Source organism: Heliangelus exortis, chromosome 24, assembly GCF_036169615.1.
Source record: "Heliangelus exortis chromosome 24, bHelExo1.hap1, whole genome shotgun sequence".
Taxonomy (NCBI): Eukaryota; Metazoa; Chordata; class Aves; order Apodiformes; family Trochilidae; genus Heliangelus; species Heliangelus exortis.
In genome coordinates, this window is record NC_092445.1 from 3,300,185 (window position 1) to 3,314,815 (window position 14,631).

General features: G+C 50.1%; 1 protein-coding gene across 2 annotated transcripts in view; it reads right to left on the minus strand.

Annotated features, from left to right (window-relative positions):
* Positions 1–14,631, minus strand: part of RUNX3 (RUNX family transcription factor 3) — a 37,850-nt gene that overhangs the window by 10,453 nt on the left and 12,766 nt on the right. The window contains exon 4 of one of the 2 annotated variants that reach the window (XM_071767814.1): positions 2,165–2,329. The exons of the other annotated variant lie outside the window; for it this stretch is intronic. Coding sequence (XP_071623915.1) covers positions 2,165–2,329 — 165 coding nt within the window. The remainder of the gene's footprint in view (positions 1–2,164; positions 2,330–14,631) is intronic. 2 annotated transcript variants of the gene reach the window in all.

Below are 14,631 nucleotides of genomic sequence, written 5' to 3' on the forward strand. Positions count from 1 at the left end.
TTGGTGCCAGCTGCTGGGTCAGCAGAACCGGGAGGCCGAGCCCCTCCAGCAGATGAGCAGAGGGCTGCTGGCTTTGGGTGCTCACAGGGGGAAAAAACCTTCTCCACCCTCACTGCCTCCCTTTCAGTCCCTGCCCAGGGATGCCAAGATGCTTCAAACGTGAAGGTTGGGCAACACCCAGGGAAAGGATGGAGGGGGCCAGCTGAACTCCAGCCTGCCCCCTTCATCCCTCCTAACTGGTATCTCATGATGCTTTCTGCTAATCAGCTTCTCGGGTGTGCTACCTAAGAATGTGCCAAGTCGTGAGAATTACAGGCCTGTTAACTCCTGTGTTATTCTTGGCACGGGTCAGGCTCCACTTGCCTGGGTAAAAATTATGATCTTTGTGAATAAGCCATGTGTGTGAGAGAGAAAGAGTTAGGGTTGGTTTTTGTTTTTTTTTTTTAATGACAATGCTTGGTTAGAGTCAGCATTGTGTCAAAAGGACAGGGCTGAAATCAAAATTACTGAGCTGATTCTGCTCCCACTTACGCTGCTAAGAACCCACAGTAATTTTAAGACAGTTCCTCCAGCTTGGGACAAATGGGAGCCAAGAGCAAAGCGTGCACAAACTGCCTTTTGCAGCATTCCTGGTACTTTGGATTCACTCCGCAGGAATGATTTTTGATGGCTAATTTTGTGTGTCTCCACTCCTGCTGTCACTTGACATTTGGGAATTTGGCACTGACGGTAGCTTGTGGCCAGTTTCATTTTTTTCTTGATGAATTTGTGTCATCACCTGATTCTTTGCTCCAAACGATGCTCGTTGGGTTTCTGGCACCATGGGGGACTGTGCTAATTTAAAATACACATATTTTTTTTCTTTTTCTTCCCCCAAGAACATTTCTTTCTTATGCAGCCAATGAGACAAGCCTATAAAACTCTTTCTCTCTCTCTTGCTTCTTTTAAACAACAACAACAAAAAAATCAAATTATAATCCTACACAAAACACCCAAGTTCTTCTCATAAGCATCACTAATATCAATGAGAATTCCAAGCATAAAGATTTGCATTTCAATGAGAAATATATTAAATTTTTACAGTAATTTTGGGTTGGGAGGAGCAGGGCAGCTTTTAGAGTTCGGGTAACGTTTTCAAACATGTTTTTGCACCTGAGACACCATCTTTGCCAATGACACTGAGGTTTGCAAACATCTGTGTCACTCCTGAGAGTGCAGCACAAAAACTTTTGGAACTTTACATCTGGAACCTTCCAAGAAGAGCCACTTTTCACCAGAGCTCAAAATGCAAACATCCTTTAAATCCCCATTAGTATTTACACTGATTTTAAAAGGAAAACACCACTGAGATGAAAAATGCCTGGAAAAGGAGCACGTGAAGACAGGAGAAGGGGCTCTCTGAATCCATCCTGGTGGCATCTGGCTGGGAGCAGCGAGGCAGCCGGATGCAACACTTAGGTTGGGGCTGCAATGCAGAATTAGCAGACTGACCTCTCTGGGGTAACTGGGAGCAATTCCTACCCTCTTTCCTGGCAACAAACTTCCATGCAGATTCCTGGGGAATGCCTGAGGGCTCAGCTACGCTGATGGCAACTTTGGGAAGAGCAAAGGCTGTGTGTGTGTGTGTGTGTGTGTGTGTGTGTGTGTGTGTGTGTGTGCACGCGTGTGCCCGTGCAGGTGTGCATACGTGTGGGGAATTATGCTGGGGCTGGGTGCTGGATCACCAGACTTGGCATAAACACAATGCAACCAGATAAGAAACCATTTGGATTAGCATGTAAAGTATAATACACCCTTTCTAGTTGCTGCTTAACCGACTGCACGGGTGCCTTCATGTCAAGGAAGCTGCTGGATTCAAAGTGGGCTGCTCTGATTTCCCTCACCTTCCTTCTGAAACTCCTCAGTGTTTCCTAGCCCCCCATCACCTAATGGTGCAGGGAGCAAAACCACCTGGGTTTACCATTCAGCAGCCACCTGCTGATTTAATGGATGCAAAAAGGTTTCCAGGGTTCATAAACCAAACCAAATCCCTCTCCAGCTCTAAAATCCCATCCGGAGCCAGGCTTGCTCAGCCAGGGTGGCTCCACTCCCTGCCCAAGCTGCGTGGGGAGCAAGAGAGGTTTTGGGGTGTGATGATGCCAGGCTGGGGCACCCAGCCAGTTACCTTGTATTGGAGTTTGAGCCTGGGACCCAAAGTGGCTTGGGGTGCTGAGGGATCCACGGGGGTTGGGTGTTGTTGGGGTGACTCTCATGGACTGGCGCAGCCGTTCCAGCTCCCCGTAGCGGTCGGTGAAGGGTTTGGCTTGGTCTTCTAGCTTTTGTCTGTGCCCTGGAACATGATAAGAGAGTCTGGTATCTGATCAGTTACCCTTTGGCTGGAGCTCCCTGCTCACACACAAAGACAGCACAACCTCCATCTTCGTGGTTTGCTGCTATTTGTATGGGGGAGAATGCAATGGCAGCCCCGGTGGAGATCAGCTCCCTGGGGGGGGGGTTTCTCAGCACACAGCCATGAGAAGACCTCACAGTTCTGCCAGAGGAAGGCTGCTGAAGAGGGGACACAGCCTGACCCACCCAGGAGGCCCCAGATCATCTGGGAAGTCAGGATCTGACCAAGGAGCAGGATGTGGGTGCCAGGGTCAGGACGCCCTGTGCTGTGCCCGAGCGACCAGGCTGTGCCAGCTCTCACCTCTCTGAACAAGGAAAGGAGACACACGCAAGGCAGGAGAAACCCCATCTCCTGGCAGGGTGCTGACTGGGGAACCAGCAAAGAAAACACTGAATTTTAAGTATTGTCTACAGAGTCTGCTGAGTGCAAGAAGCGTGGTGAAGAATAAACCCCCTGAGCTTTGCCCAGCCAGCAGGGTCAGAGCCAAGCAGGGCCGGAGAAGGTGCAGGGGAGGGAAGGGAGCAGTCGGGCCGTGGCACCACACCTTGGCCATCTCCCTTTGCTCCTTTCTGTTCCTCTTTTCCTACATGTAAAATGGGGAGACAATTCACCTACCTCCCCCAGGCAGAGCAGGGACTAATGAGCTTTTGTAAAGCACTCCCAGCTCCTTAGGTAGCAGCTGCTGGAACAGGGCAGTAATTATTAAATTTATGCTAATTGTCCTGAGGCAAAGAGGAGCATGAAATACACTTGATACATAACTTTCGCATTTTACTATATTAATCATCACTGAACAGCTTCACTCTCTCTCTCTCTGGGCCAGATTCCAGTCTCAGTTACACCCGCACAAAGCTGGAGGGACTCCAGAGAAGCCCAAGCTGCTTCACTTCTACATCAGCACTGGGTTCAGACCTTGGATTCTCTTTGCTCTTTACCTGCTGCAGCCAGACAGCCGTGCAACACCCCCAGCTCTCTGCACCTGCCATGAAAGGACCTTCCCAAGGTGGCAAACTCCTTATCCCAGCAGAATCAGGAGCAGAGCTCGGGGGCACTGGAGGTGTGCAGGCACGCCAGGGAGATGGGAGAAGAGCTGGGAAGAAATCCTCCTGCAGCTCTGCTGAGAGCTGAGCCTTATCAGATCCAGCCCTATGGCCCAACATCCACCAAGCTGAGATCTTGGTGGCTTTTGAGAAGAAAAGTGACACATTTCAAAGGTGACAAACACAGCCACCTCTTACTTGTGTCCCCACCTCCTTTCCCCTTTACGTTTGTGCAATATGGGCTTGCTGTCAATTTATAGAGAAGTCAGAGAATGTCCCCAGACTTCCCCCTCCTTAAATTTGGTGTCTGAGAACTTCTGATCTTGCTTGGCTTGTGGAGCTCAGCCTGCACTTGCCAACCTCAGGCAGGAGTGGAGAGCATCAGCTCCAGAGGGGATCTCACAGTCCCAGCTGAGCTCCCTACCATGGCATCCCTCCATGGGAATCCCAAAAACAAACCACCCTCAGCCACAGTTTAGGGGGGGGGTTTGACCCTCCCCTGGGAGCTCCACATCCAGGTGAGTCCCCCCATCCCCCCCAGGCTCTCTAATCCCTGGGATCCCAAGTGGGTAAAATCCAAACCAAACAGAAAGGTGCTGGCACCCAAGAGCAAGCAGTGGTGAGGACAGACTCCCAGCAGAAAGCAAAACCCAGCAATATTTTGGGTATGTAGGAAACCTCAAATCAACACTATCATGTCTTCTAATCTCTGTGCATCCCTAGACCTTGGGCAACTCTGCTCTGAGGGCCATTGGAGATGTGAGCAGCATCTGTCACATGGTATTTGTGAATTCCCCAGGGGGAGGATGGGTGTGCAGTGAGGTCTCCTGTTTTGGTCGACATTTTTTCAGCATACATTTGAGCACAGAAGAAGCAAAATAGGCTGATGTTTTACCTTTAACCAGATTTCTCAGGCGGATCTTAGCAGAGAAGCCAAAGAGAACTTCAAAGACTGAGTTCCACAGAAATTTAATGGAAATTAAGTTCTCGGCCACTATCTCAGCTGAAACCCTATCCTGCGGTAGGATCTGGCATGTGACAGGGAAAATCCTGAAAAATATATCAAGTGATCTCTATGCTGATAATGTTTTTAAAGATTATTCAGCCATAGGACTTAACAGAGGGCTTCATGTGGCTGCATCATGCTGCACTGTGGTTGCTCTGGTCCCCACACTGTCTGAACTCAGAGCAGCCCCATGGGTTGTTTTTTTTTCTTTTTAAGCCTCAAGTAAATAGCAGAGCTGTACTTACATCCTCTGAAAGGGGCTGGTTTGTGGGGAGACCCAGCAATTACCGGCAAAAACCCCAAAAACCTAAACCAATACTGATAAAAAGAAAGCAGAAAACTTGCTGCAATTAGAAGTCAAGGCAAACACAGGGACTCATTTAGGAGCGAGAGCCCAGACGAGAGTCGCTGTGGGATCAGGGCCCTCCCCGTCTCTCCAAAGTCCTCTCCACTTTGGATCCCACCCCATCTCCATGGGTTGGACCAGCCAGAGGTAAAATGTTTGAAACAAGGCAGCGAATGAGTTAAAAACCACCAGCTTGGCCTGCCAACCCTCTTTGGTACAGGCTGTCTCCTCGGGACTTCCTGCCGCTTGTCACTTCGAGCGAGGGACCTCAGCCTTTGTCACGCAAGAGAGAATCGCTGTTAATGGGTTTCTTTCATCAGAACAACCTGAGCTTTTTAATTTCTGCAGTGGTTGGCTTCATTAAAAGCCCTTCCCCATCTACCCACAGCTGTCACGGAGAGGAAACCAATGCCATCAAGTGAACAATAGCTCATACCTTCAAGAAGAGGAAGGTGGTTTCTGGCTTAACCCAAGGACTGACTCAAAGCCTCCCTATGCCAGTGGGTGGATTTTCAAGCAGCTTCATGTTGCTTGACCTCATGCCCAGAAATCTGTCTGAGAAATCCTCATTACCCCCCAGACCCATGAAGTTTTGGGGGCCTGGAACCTGCTGTTGGGCTGGAGCTGTTGTGCTGTTCTTCCAGCTGCACCAGCCCTGGCTTGCAGGTCAATATTTATGGAAACAACAGCCCTTAGTGCTATGAAACTGTGGCAGCTACCGACCTCAGTCACTTCTTGTCAGCAGCACAAGGGTTTTAAGGCTGGATCGGGTTTCTGAACCCCTTAACTCCCATATTGAATCTGACATGATGTAAACATTGACAGATCACCTAAGATCCTGATGTAATAACAAGATCTGTATCAGCCTGTCCAACAAACGATCCCATTGAACACTTCCCAGCTGGAAGAGCCAATGTGAATTTGACACTTTAGGTCAGTAATAAGAAGCATACTGGAAGTTTTGGGTGTTTCCTTGGAATGCAGACAGGGAAACAGTGTGTGCAGCAGTGGAGCTCAGGCCCTCAAAGCTGTGATTTAAAGACATGTTTTCTGCATTAAAACATTTCAAAGACCAAATAGACCCTTGCTCTTCCTTCTAGGAGTGTGCAACCTGATGTGGCTTCCCAAGTTGGGACCAGAATGGGGTTTCCAGGCAGTGGGGGATGGGGGGTGTCCACAGTGTTCACCAAAAGCAGTTTATTTCCCCAGACTACTGAGATGTAGAATAGAAAGCTGATCAAAGGAAGCAAGGGGCTCCAAGAACTTCATGGCTGGAGTGATATTAGAATCTCAGAACTGGCAGATTTGATTTGGAAAAACACTCTCCGGGGGTCCTGATCCCCTGATTTATCTGTTTTTAGATGAGGTTACTGTTGGGAGAGGCAAGGAGCTGCACAGCCTGATCCGTGCCCTTGGCAGGTTTGGATTTAGGTGTCACGTTCACCCCTGTCCCCTGCTGCAGCCCCGAGCTCCCAAGGGAAGAGGGAGCAGCTGGTGGGAAGTGGCTTGGCCCATCCCAGGCCTCTTGCTGTGAAATGCTGGCTGCAAGCTGGAGCAAAGGAAACACAGAGTGCTTCATTACCACTCACATTTGCAGATCGTTTCCTTCGCTCCACTGAAGAGGAGGAGGAGGAGGAGGAGGCAAGAACCAGGAGATGGTAGCAGCAGCTTGAGCCCAGCAGCCAACAGAGAAGTCCCTGCTCATCCACCTCCAAAGCAAGGCTCCAAGCATCCCACCAGCACACTCCCACCCTCCACTACCCAAGGCTCTGCACAAATAAACGCTCAAAGCCAAATTCTACATCATAGCCAAGAAGAAGCTCACCAGGAGCAGCCATGCCACACACAACCTGGTGGCTCAGTCTCTACACGTCCATGAGACCAGACCACAAGAAAGCAATCAGCAGGGGATAAAGCTCCAGCTCAATGTGTAAAACACCTTTCAAATGCCTCTTGTAGCCCTCAAAATAGAGACTTCAGAGAGAGACATGCCAATCCTCTCCAGAGGGTTGAATTTTTTCCCAGTCTGAGTCTCGGCTAGACTATCAAGTCCCAGCATGTGCTCCAGAAAGAAGCCACATGTGAAACGCCTGTGTTATGGGAACAGCAGGCCTGTCCCTTACAGGAGATGGTGGGGTGGTTTCATCTTTGCACACCTATAACACAAGACATGAACATCCCTCAGGTTTTCCCTGGAAACCCACCTCCGGCTTGAGACTCCTCGTGGGAAATTCCCAGCCCAGAAGAATTTGGTGGAATCCCAGAGCCAGCAAAAGAGGGGAGACGCCACAGAGATGAGAACTGGGCTGCCCACCATGCCAGGAGCTGGCAGGGACTCAAAAGAAGCCATCTCCTTGGGGATGGAGATCTCCACAAAGAAGGATGAAGCTCTCCATCACGCTCCGGTGAACGGCAGCAAGCAGCAAGTGCCAGGGCTGCTCCAGTCCACTTCTAAAAGTGAAGCCCAGAAGTTCACAGGAGGAAAATGTTAGGAGGAACTGTCTCTTCTGCTGCTGAACAAAGTCAGGCACAGATAACTCATTATTCATATGTTTGAAGTTGGCCTGCTTACGCCATTTGGAAGGAGAATCAGTCACGGCGAGGCTTTGCTTTGGTTTCCTCTGGTTTTCGTGAGACACTACAGCTACTGTCTTCCTCCAGCTTGGAGAGAAAGGGGAGTGTGTCGCAATGAGCCTCAGCTCCCATGTCCTGGCAGAGGATTTACACTGACTTGAACAACGAAAATAATATTTAAGGGGGTGGGAGAAAGAATTAAAAAAAAAAAAAAAAAACAAAACCCCAAAAAAACGCCGCTAATTTATAAAGCTTTTTTAGCTGGTGGTGGTCTGAGATGAATTGGCTGCCTCTAAAAGGATGAAAATAAATATCCCTCTTTTTGAAGGAAATAGGCTGGCTCTCAGCCAGCTGGCAGGAAGCACAGAGATATGTTGCATTTACAGGAGGTTTTTTTACTGTCTGAAGCTCCAGCAGCAGGAGAGATGTTCATTCTAGGCAGGCTGGTATTGATTAGCTGGCTTTGCAAGCCCCTCATCTCCTCTCACTTTAGGGTTAGTCCCTTGCCTTTGCCCCTTTCCCTGCCAGGGGAGGCTTTGCAAGCATCAACCCTATGGTGGCCTTTTATGACACCGGGAGACCCCAAACTAAGCCCTCTGAATGAACACAAGGCAGGGCATTAAATCAGATATTTAAACAAAAATCCGGGGTAGAATTTCCAAAGGCTCCTGAGACACAAGAGCCATGGCCCCTGTTCAAATCAAAAGTAACTTCACACCCAAATTTCCACTCAGTTTTGACAGAAATCCCTGAAGGACACAGGATACCTGTTCCCAGGCTTTCAGCAGGGACACTGACTCTTTCTGGATTTGTAAAAGTACCTAAAGCCCTTGGCAGCACAGGTAAAGCTGGGGGCAGCCTCAGCAGCTGACAGGGCAAAATTCACTGTATCAAAGCACTGAGCCCACTCGTGCCTTTCTGAGGATCCCCACAAGCACTTCCCTGCATCATTCCATCCTTACAGACCTCTGAAAATCTGGCTCTGAGACTGCAGGGTGGGTTAGGTGGCTTTTCAAAGTTCTGATTTGAAGATCTCAAGATTTCCTCCCTCCCTGTGTGTCACAACCCATCAGCTGGGCACTCACCTGTGGGGAAACACAGGAGCTTTCCTAAGAGAGTACAAACCCCACCAGCCTCTCTGCCTTCTTTTACAGTTCCTCCCATTTCCAGGAAGGCAAAATTCATTTATGGGCTGTGATCCAGTTCTCAGGGAATAAGGCAAAACCCCTGATTCAAAGGTTTCCAGGCTGGGTGCTTGGAAGGAACCAGAGGGATCTCAAGTCCATCCAGCTGGGGTTGTCTCAGTCACATCTGAGATCAGATTTCCAGCTGCAGATATTCCCTGTCACTCCATAGATCAGTGGAGTGGTGCCAATTTGCAGTGAGTTAATGCCTGCTATCTAACAACTTGAAATAGGACCTGCCTGGTACCAGTAGAGCTGGTTTTTCCCAGTTAATAACCTGTTCCATTAGGGCAAGCACATCACATTCCTTAGGGTGACACTGGTTGAGGACACTCTGCCCAGGATGGGGAGGACCATTTGCTGGGTTCAGACCTGCACAAGCCATGTGCCATGGTACAAGCTCAGGGATTTGGGATGTCCCTGAGGCTCTGGGACTGGGTGGCAGACGAGGGGCTGGAGCAGCATTCTGCCAAGGCTCTCAGGAGCACAGCACAACCCAGACCAGACCCAAACTTTCCCAAGGTCTGAGGATGCTGAGTGCTGGGTTTCCCCTTTGCCCTGAGGCCAGAACTGGAGCCGAGCCCTGACATTTGAATGTTAATATTCTCCCAGTCCCAGGATTGAGCTCCAAGCTCCATCTCCAGAGACAGGATGGTATGTTGGATAATTACAGCTCCCACCAAGCTGTGCCAGCACTCACAGCACGATGCTGGAAGCAAGAACCCTGGAGCAACACTACCTGCGTGGCTCCCTTCATCCTCCCTACAACCCTGCTCCTCCAAAGCCTAAAGAAAAAAAATAAATAAACAAACCAGAGGGGCTAAGGAGGGGCAAGGGGGGCTGTGGAGGGCTCTGTGGGCGCCAGCAGTGCAGGGTGCTGAAGGGCTGCCTGCTCCCACACTTGTTTTCAGCTCAGCTGGGAACATCCACGGGGGATGGAAAGCTCCACACAGGTAGGAAGGGGATGGAAAACTCCACAGCAAGAGGCAGCATGGGGCTGGCTTGCTCCACACCTTCCCATGGCTGCCATCCTCGGTGCAAGGGCTCAGAGGCTGAGATGGGCATGGGGGATATATTCCCTTTGTTGGGTGCTTCTTCCCTCCCCCTCTCCCAATACAGTGACCAAAGTCACTGGGAAGAGTAAGATAAAATAACACCAAACCATCCCTAAGCACCTTCTGCTGCAGGAGATGGTTGCTCTCTGGCTGGTTGGAGAACAGGTGACTGCTCTCCAGCAGTGGAAGAGAAGGGTCTTTGGGACTAAATTTCATCTCACTCTGAGTCAAATCCTCTTCCTCCCTCCACCACATCATTAAAGTGATTGGTTGTACTGATAAGGTAAGAGGGAGAAACAAGATGTGTCCTGCCCTGACGTCTGATGTGATCTTGTGGTTTTGTTTGATAGTTGTGGTCCTTTAGCTGTTGTCTTCCCCGAAACGAAACTTGCCTTTTAGCACTTGATTTTTTTTCTCTCTCCTTTTTTCCAGTCCGTGACACTTCTCACTGTCCTCCTGAGCCTGCAGATCCTGCCTGAGGGAAATGGGGCTGCATTGCATTAAGAAACCTGCAATAAATACACAGTCCCTGCTCCAGCTCAACAAACCCTCACCATCTAACAACCTCCAGAGATGTGCAATGCTCCCACATCACCCACTGCCCAGCAGGTTCTTAGATCCACTTGTGGATCTCAGTGGGTAAACTGAGGCACAGGGTGAAACATCTCCCCTTTGCAAAGGAGCAAAGCTCCCCCAGGTTCCAGGCACAATGCTCACAAATACTCCTGCTTAGGGCTGGCACATCCCATCACCTGCATCCCATCCCAGCTTTGTTCAGCTCTGTCTGGGCTGTGCTGCTGGACCCACAGGATTTACTTTTGCTATTTGTTTGTCCAGCATTTGGCACAAATCCCCAGAAAACACCACCACCATCCTTCTAGAAGCAGCAGCCTTAAACTTAATTATCCAAACATTCCCCATCCGCCAGAGATTCCTTTTAGTCCAGTTTAACCTTTTCTAACTACACCAGCAGTGCTCACTTCTCCCATTGGGATTTATTTCCAAAGCTGGAGCCTCCACCACCCCAGCTGAGAATCGTGCCCTGGGGTTTTCCCAAAGCTTTCAAAAGCAGGAGGTGTCGCAACCAATTTCAACAACAATTTCTCTGTACAATACGAATAGTTTTCCCTGTTCAGACTCCCAATACTGCCTGGCTTCAGAAATATTGATCATTTTTCAAAGAAATGATTTTTTTATGCGCCAGGTGATGAGAAACGGAGATGTGGAGCTTACTCTGGGCAGCAAATAATTAGAGGAGTGAATTTACTGGAGCTCATATAATTTTGGTTGCTCTATTAATACTTTTTTTCAGGCCAGGATTACAGCCTCCAGCTCTAACACCAAAGGCCCGGGTGATGCAAACCCCGGGCTCTGAGCGTGGTTGCGCAACTTTTATCCCTGCCCTCCCCAGGGGATGCTCTGCCCGTCCCCCGCGGCACCCAGCTGTCCCTCTGGGTGTCCCCGTGTCCTGCCGAGGGTCCCACGTGGGGCTGGGGGTGTCTTGCACAACCCGACCCGCGGAAATTCGGTGCCAGGTTTTGTCCCCCAGGGATTTTTCTCCACCCCATCCCAGAGCTCAGCCCTGACCCCCCCCCTCGCCTCATCCCCGCGGGACTGGAGCCCGAAGGGGTTAACTGAATGCCAGAGCCTGTAAGAAAGGAGAGGAGGAGAGAATTTAACAAGAGGAGGAGAGAATTTAACATAATTGCTCGGGCTGCATGTAGCAACAGCGGTCCCGAACTGCCTCTGCAAGAAAGCAATGCCCCGGCACTGCTCGGCGGGCTCGGCAGATCCCAAAGGGTGCAAAATTTTCCCGCTGGGATCAAAACACATCAGGGATGGGAATACAAACAACAGAGAACCCCTCCTGCCGCAGCAAATCCCGATCTGCAAAGGCTCCTGGGTGCCCCCCGAGCCGATGTCTCTGCATCCCTCCCCAGCCCCGAGACCCCCCCAGCCTTCCCCCTGCTCCCACAGATGCTCATCCTTTGCCTCCTGCCTGGCTGCTCATCCCACAGGATGTTTTTAAGGGATCTGAGAGGATGTGAAGGCTCCTGCCCCTCTCCAGCTTCCCGGTGGGATGTGCAGTGATAGCACCGATGCTCTGCCACCTTCCCAGCCCCTCGTCCCGGCCAGCGTTTGCTTTTCCTTTGTCTCCATCCCGGAGAAAAAGGGCCAGGGAAGGGTACAGATGGAGCTGGATGGTCTCTGTGCAAGGTGGCTGAAGTTCTCAGGCACCATCCCTGCAATTTTCCCACCCCAGGCACCAGCTGCCCCAGGGGCAGATGGAAGGACAGCAGAGAAAGCACCGGTAAAAGCAAAATATTAAAATATCTTTTCACCCCTGAGCATTTCCCACACCTGCCTTCTTCACCCCAAAAAAGCCTTCACCCCATCCAAAGCCCTTTTACTCCTCTTGGCTGCACCCTCTGCACGGCTGGATCGGAGTGGGAAGAACCAGAGCCCCCCCCCAGCTCTGCACAGGCTCAGTTCTCCAAAAGCAGGGGCTGGAGCATGGTCAGGATCAGCCCCATGTCCCCAAGAAGAGATATTCCCAAGGGTCACCATGGCAAAACACCAGGGCAGCCAGAGCTGAAGTGCCTGGTGGGCTCATACTCTGAGCCCAAAATATCTGGAACAGCCACAGCTCATCTGGAGCAAAGACATAACAGGGGAGTGAGAAAGTGTCCAGCAGGATTTCCTTCTCTTCCTCCCCAGGGAAGGGGACAGGTCTCAGAGTGGGAAATCAGCATATTTTAAGCACCACATTTTTAATTAGCATAAATGACAGCAATTTTACATTGACAAGTGACTGTCCAGGAAGTGGCAAGGTCCTTTATTTAAATTATCCTGTTAATTTGATTGATTTCCCCACCCCCCCTTTTTTTTTTGTGTGTGTGTGTGTGTCTTAATCCCTGGACAAACTGGGAAACGTCTGTGTATTTATATCTAGCAAAGGACAAGCAAGGGAATCAAACAAAAGACCCTAATAATACCCAAAACTCTCACCCCACAGGAGCACTTCAGCAACAAGCCTGCTTTTAATTAGGGAAACATCTCAAGTTTTACGCATCCCCACGAGGAAGCCTTTCTGCCAAGATAAAGATCTGAAATCCTACAATATTGGCACGACACAGCCCCCATCCTGGGTCTCCCTTTGAGCTTTTGAGAAGCACAAGACCCTGAAATAATTTATTCTCTCTTCTCCAAGCTCTCACCAAAGCCAAGATCTTCTCTTTCACTTCTCTTTCACCAAAGCCAAGAGATCTCTTCTCCAAGATCTCACCAAAGATCAAGTCTCCAAGGGTAAAAGGCACAGAAAGGACAGGGTGGCACCACCTTGGGCATGGGGGAGACCACAAGGTCCCAAAATTCCCCCCAGGAACGTGGCACTAGGAGATCATTTTGCCCTTGCTCCTCTTTGGCTCCCAACCCATAGCAGGCTCCCAGACTTCCCCCTCCCTCTTCCTCAGCTATTTTAGGTTTTCCCTCACTAACCCCCCAGCCATGCCTTCCACTGGGTAGATCCCAGTTTCCCCATATCACGGGAATGGGAGAGCTACAGGTTTTATTTCACCACGGAGCTGGCAGCCTGGAGAACCACGGGGCATCCCCCAGAGCCTCCCTGCAAGGTTCCTGAGCCCCACGGAGCCCTTCCAGCTCCCTCTCTCCTCCCAAAGCTGCTTCAAATCCTCACAAAACCAGGACACAACTTTTCCAGTTCCCCAGGTGGAAGAAGGACACCATGAATCATAGAATCATAGAATCCTAGAATCCTAGGGGTTGGAAGGGACCTCGAAAGATCATCTAGTCCAACCCCCCCTGCCAGAGCAGGGCCCCCTAGAGTACATCCCCTAGGAACGTGTCCAGGTGGGTTTTGAATGTCTCCAGTGAAGGAGACTCCACAACCCCCCTGGGCAGCCTGTTCCAGGGCTCTGTCACCCTTACAGTAAAAAAATTTTTTCTGATATTCAACTTGAACCTCCTATGCTCCAATTTACACCCATTACCCCTTGTCCTATCACTGGTCACCACTGAGAAAAGCCTAACTCCATCTCCCTGACACTCACCCCTTACATATTTGAAAACATTGATGAGGTCACCCCTCAGTCTCCTTTTCTCCAAACTAAAGAGACCCAGCTCCCTCAGCCTTTCCTCATAAGGGAGATGCTCCACTCCCTTAATCATCTTAGTAGCATGGATTGACACAAATCCTCCCCCCCCCCCAGCAAAATTCCGTGCCACAAAGCACCCCGAGGTGAGCTGGCCAAAATCTCCACCAGGGTGGGGGGCAAGTGATGGTTTTGCTGGGGGTGTTCCCAGCATTTCCCCCACTCCCCAAGAGCAGCTCTGCCTTTCCAAAAGGGCTGGCAGGCCCCAGAGGTGAGGAGGGGATTTATGGACTATTTAATAATTTAAATACTTAATTTATGCACTAATTGTGCAACCTCCGTGCAGGCAGGAGACTTCCTCAAAGGTAACTGGAATGTTTCTGCTTCCTTTTTCTCTCCCTCTCTCTTCTTCCCCCCTCCCCCCCCCCCCAAAAAAAAAAAAAAGGTGCAAATAAGGGAAACCAAATAAACTGCAAGCAAATACCAAGCAGTCAGGATATCTTACCAGAAACCACCAGTGCTTTCAAAGACACCACAGCCCAAAAAGTTAACAAGAAAAGAACCAACTCTGCAAGAGACTAAACACAGAATTTTGTACTTTTGGTGGCATTTAAGCCAATAAGGCATAAAAATACAATACTCTTACAGGAACAAACCTTCCACGGGGCTGCTGGATCCCAGGAAAAACAGGAGTCTGGAAGGTTTTGCCATGGGGAAGCTCCAAGTGCACTCACTCCATGGGTACAACCATTGGGATGAAAGCACTGAAGCTTCCCAGCACAGCCCATGGCAAAGGCAAAACCCTCTGCTCAGTCTCCCACCCCCCTGCCCAAAATCTGGGGGCAAAATGGGCAGGATGAGAGACTGAAACTGAGGAAGCACCAACTTACAGGGGAATCCTGCTGATTTTGAGCTGTTAGCACTC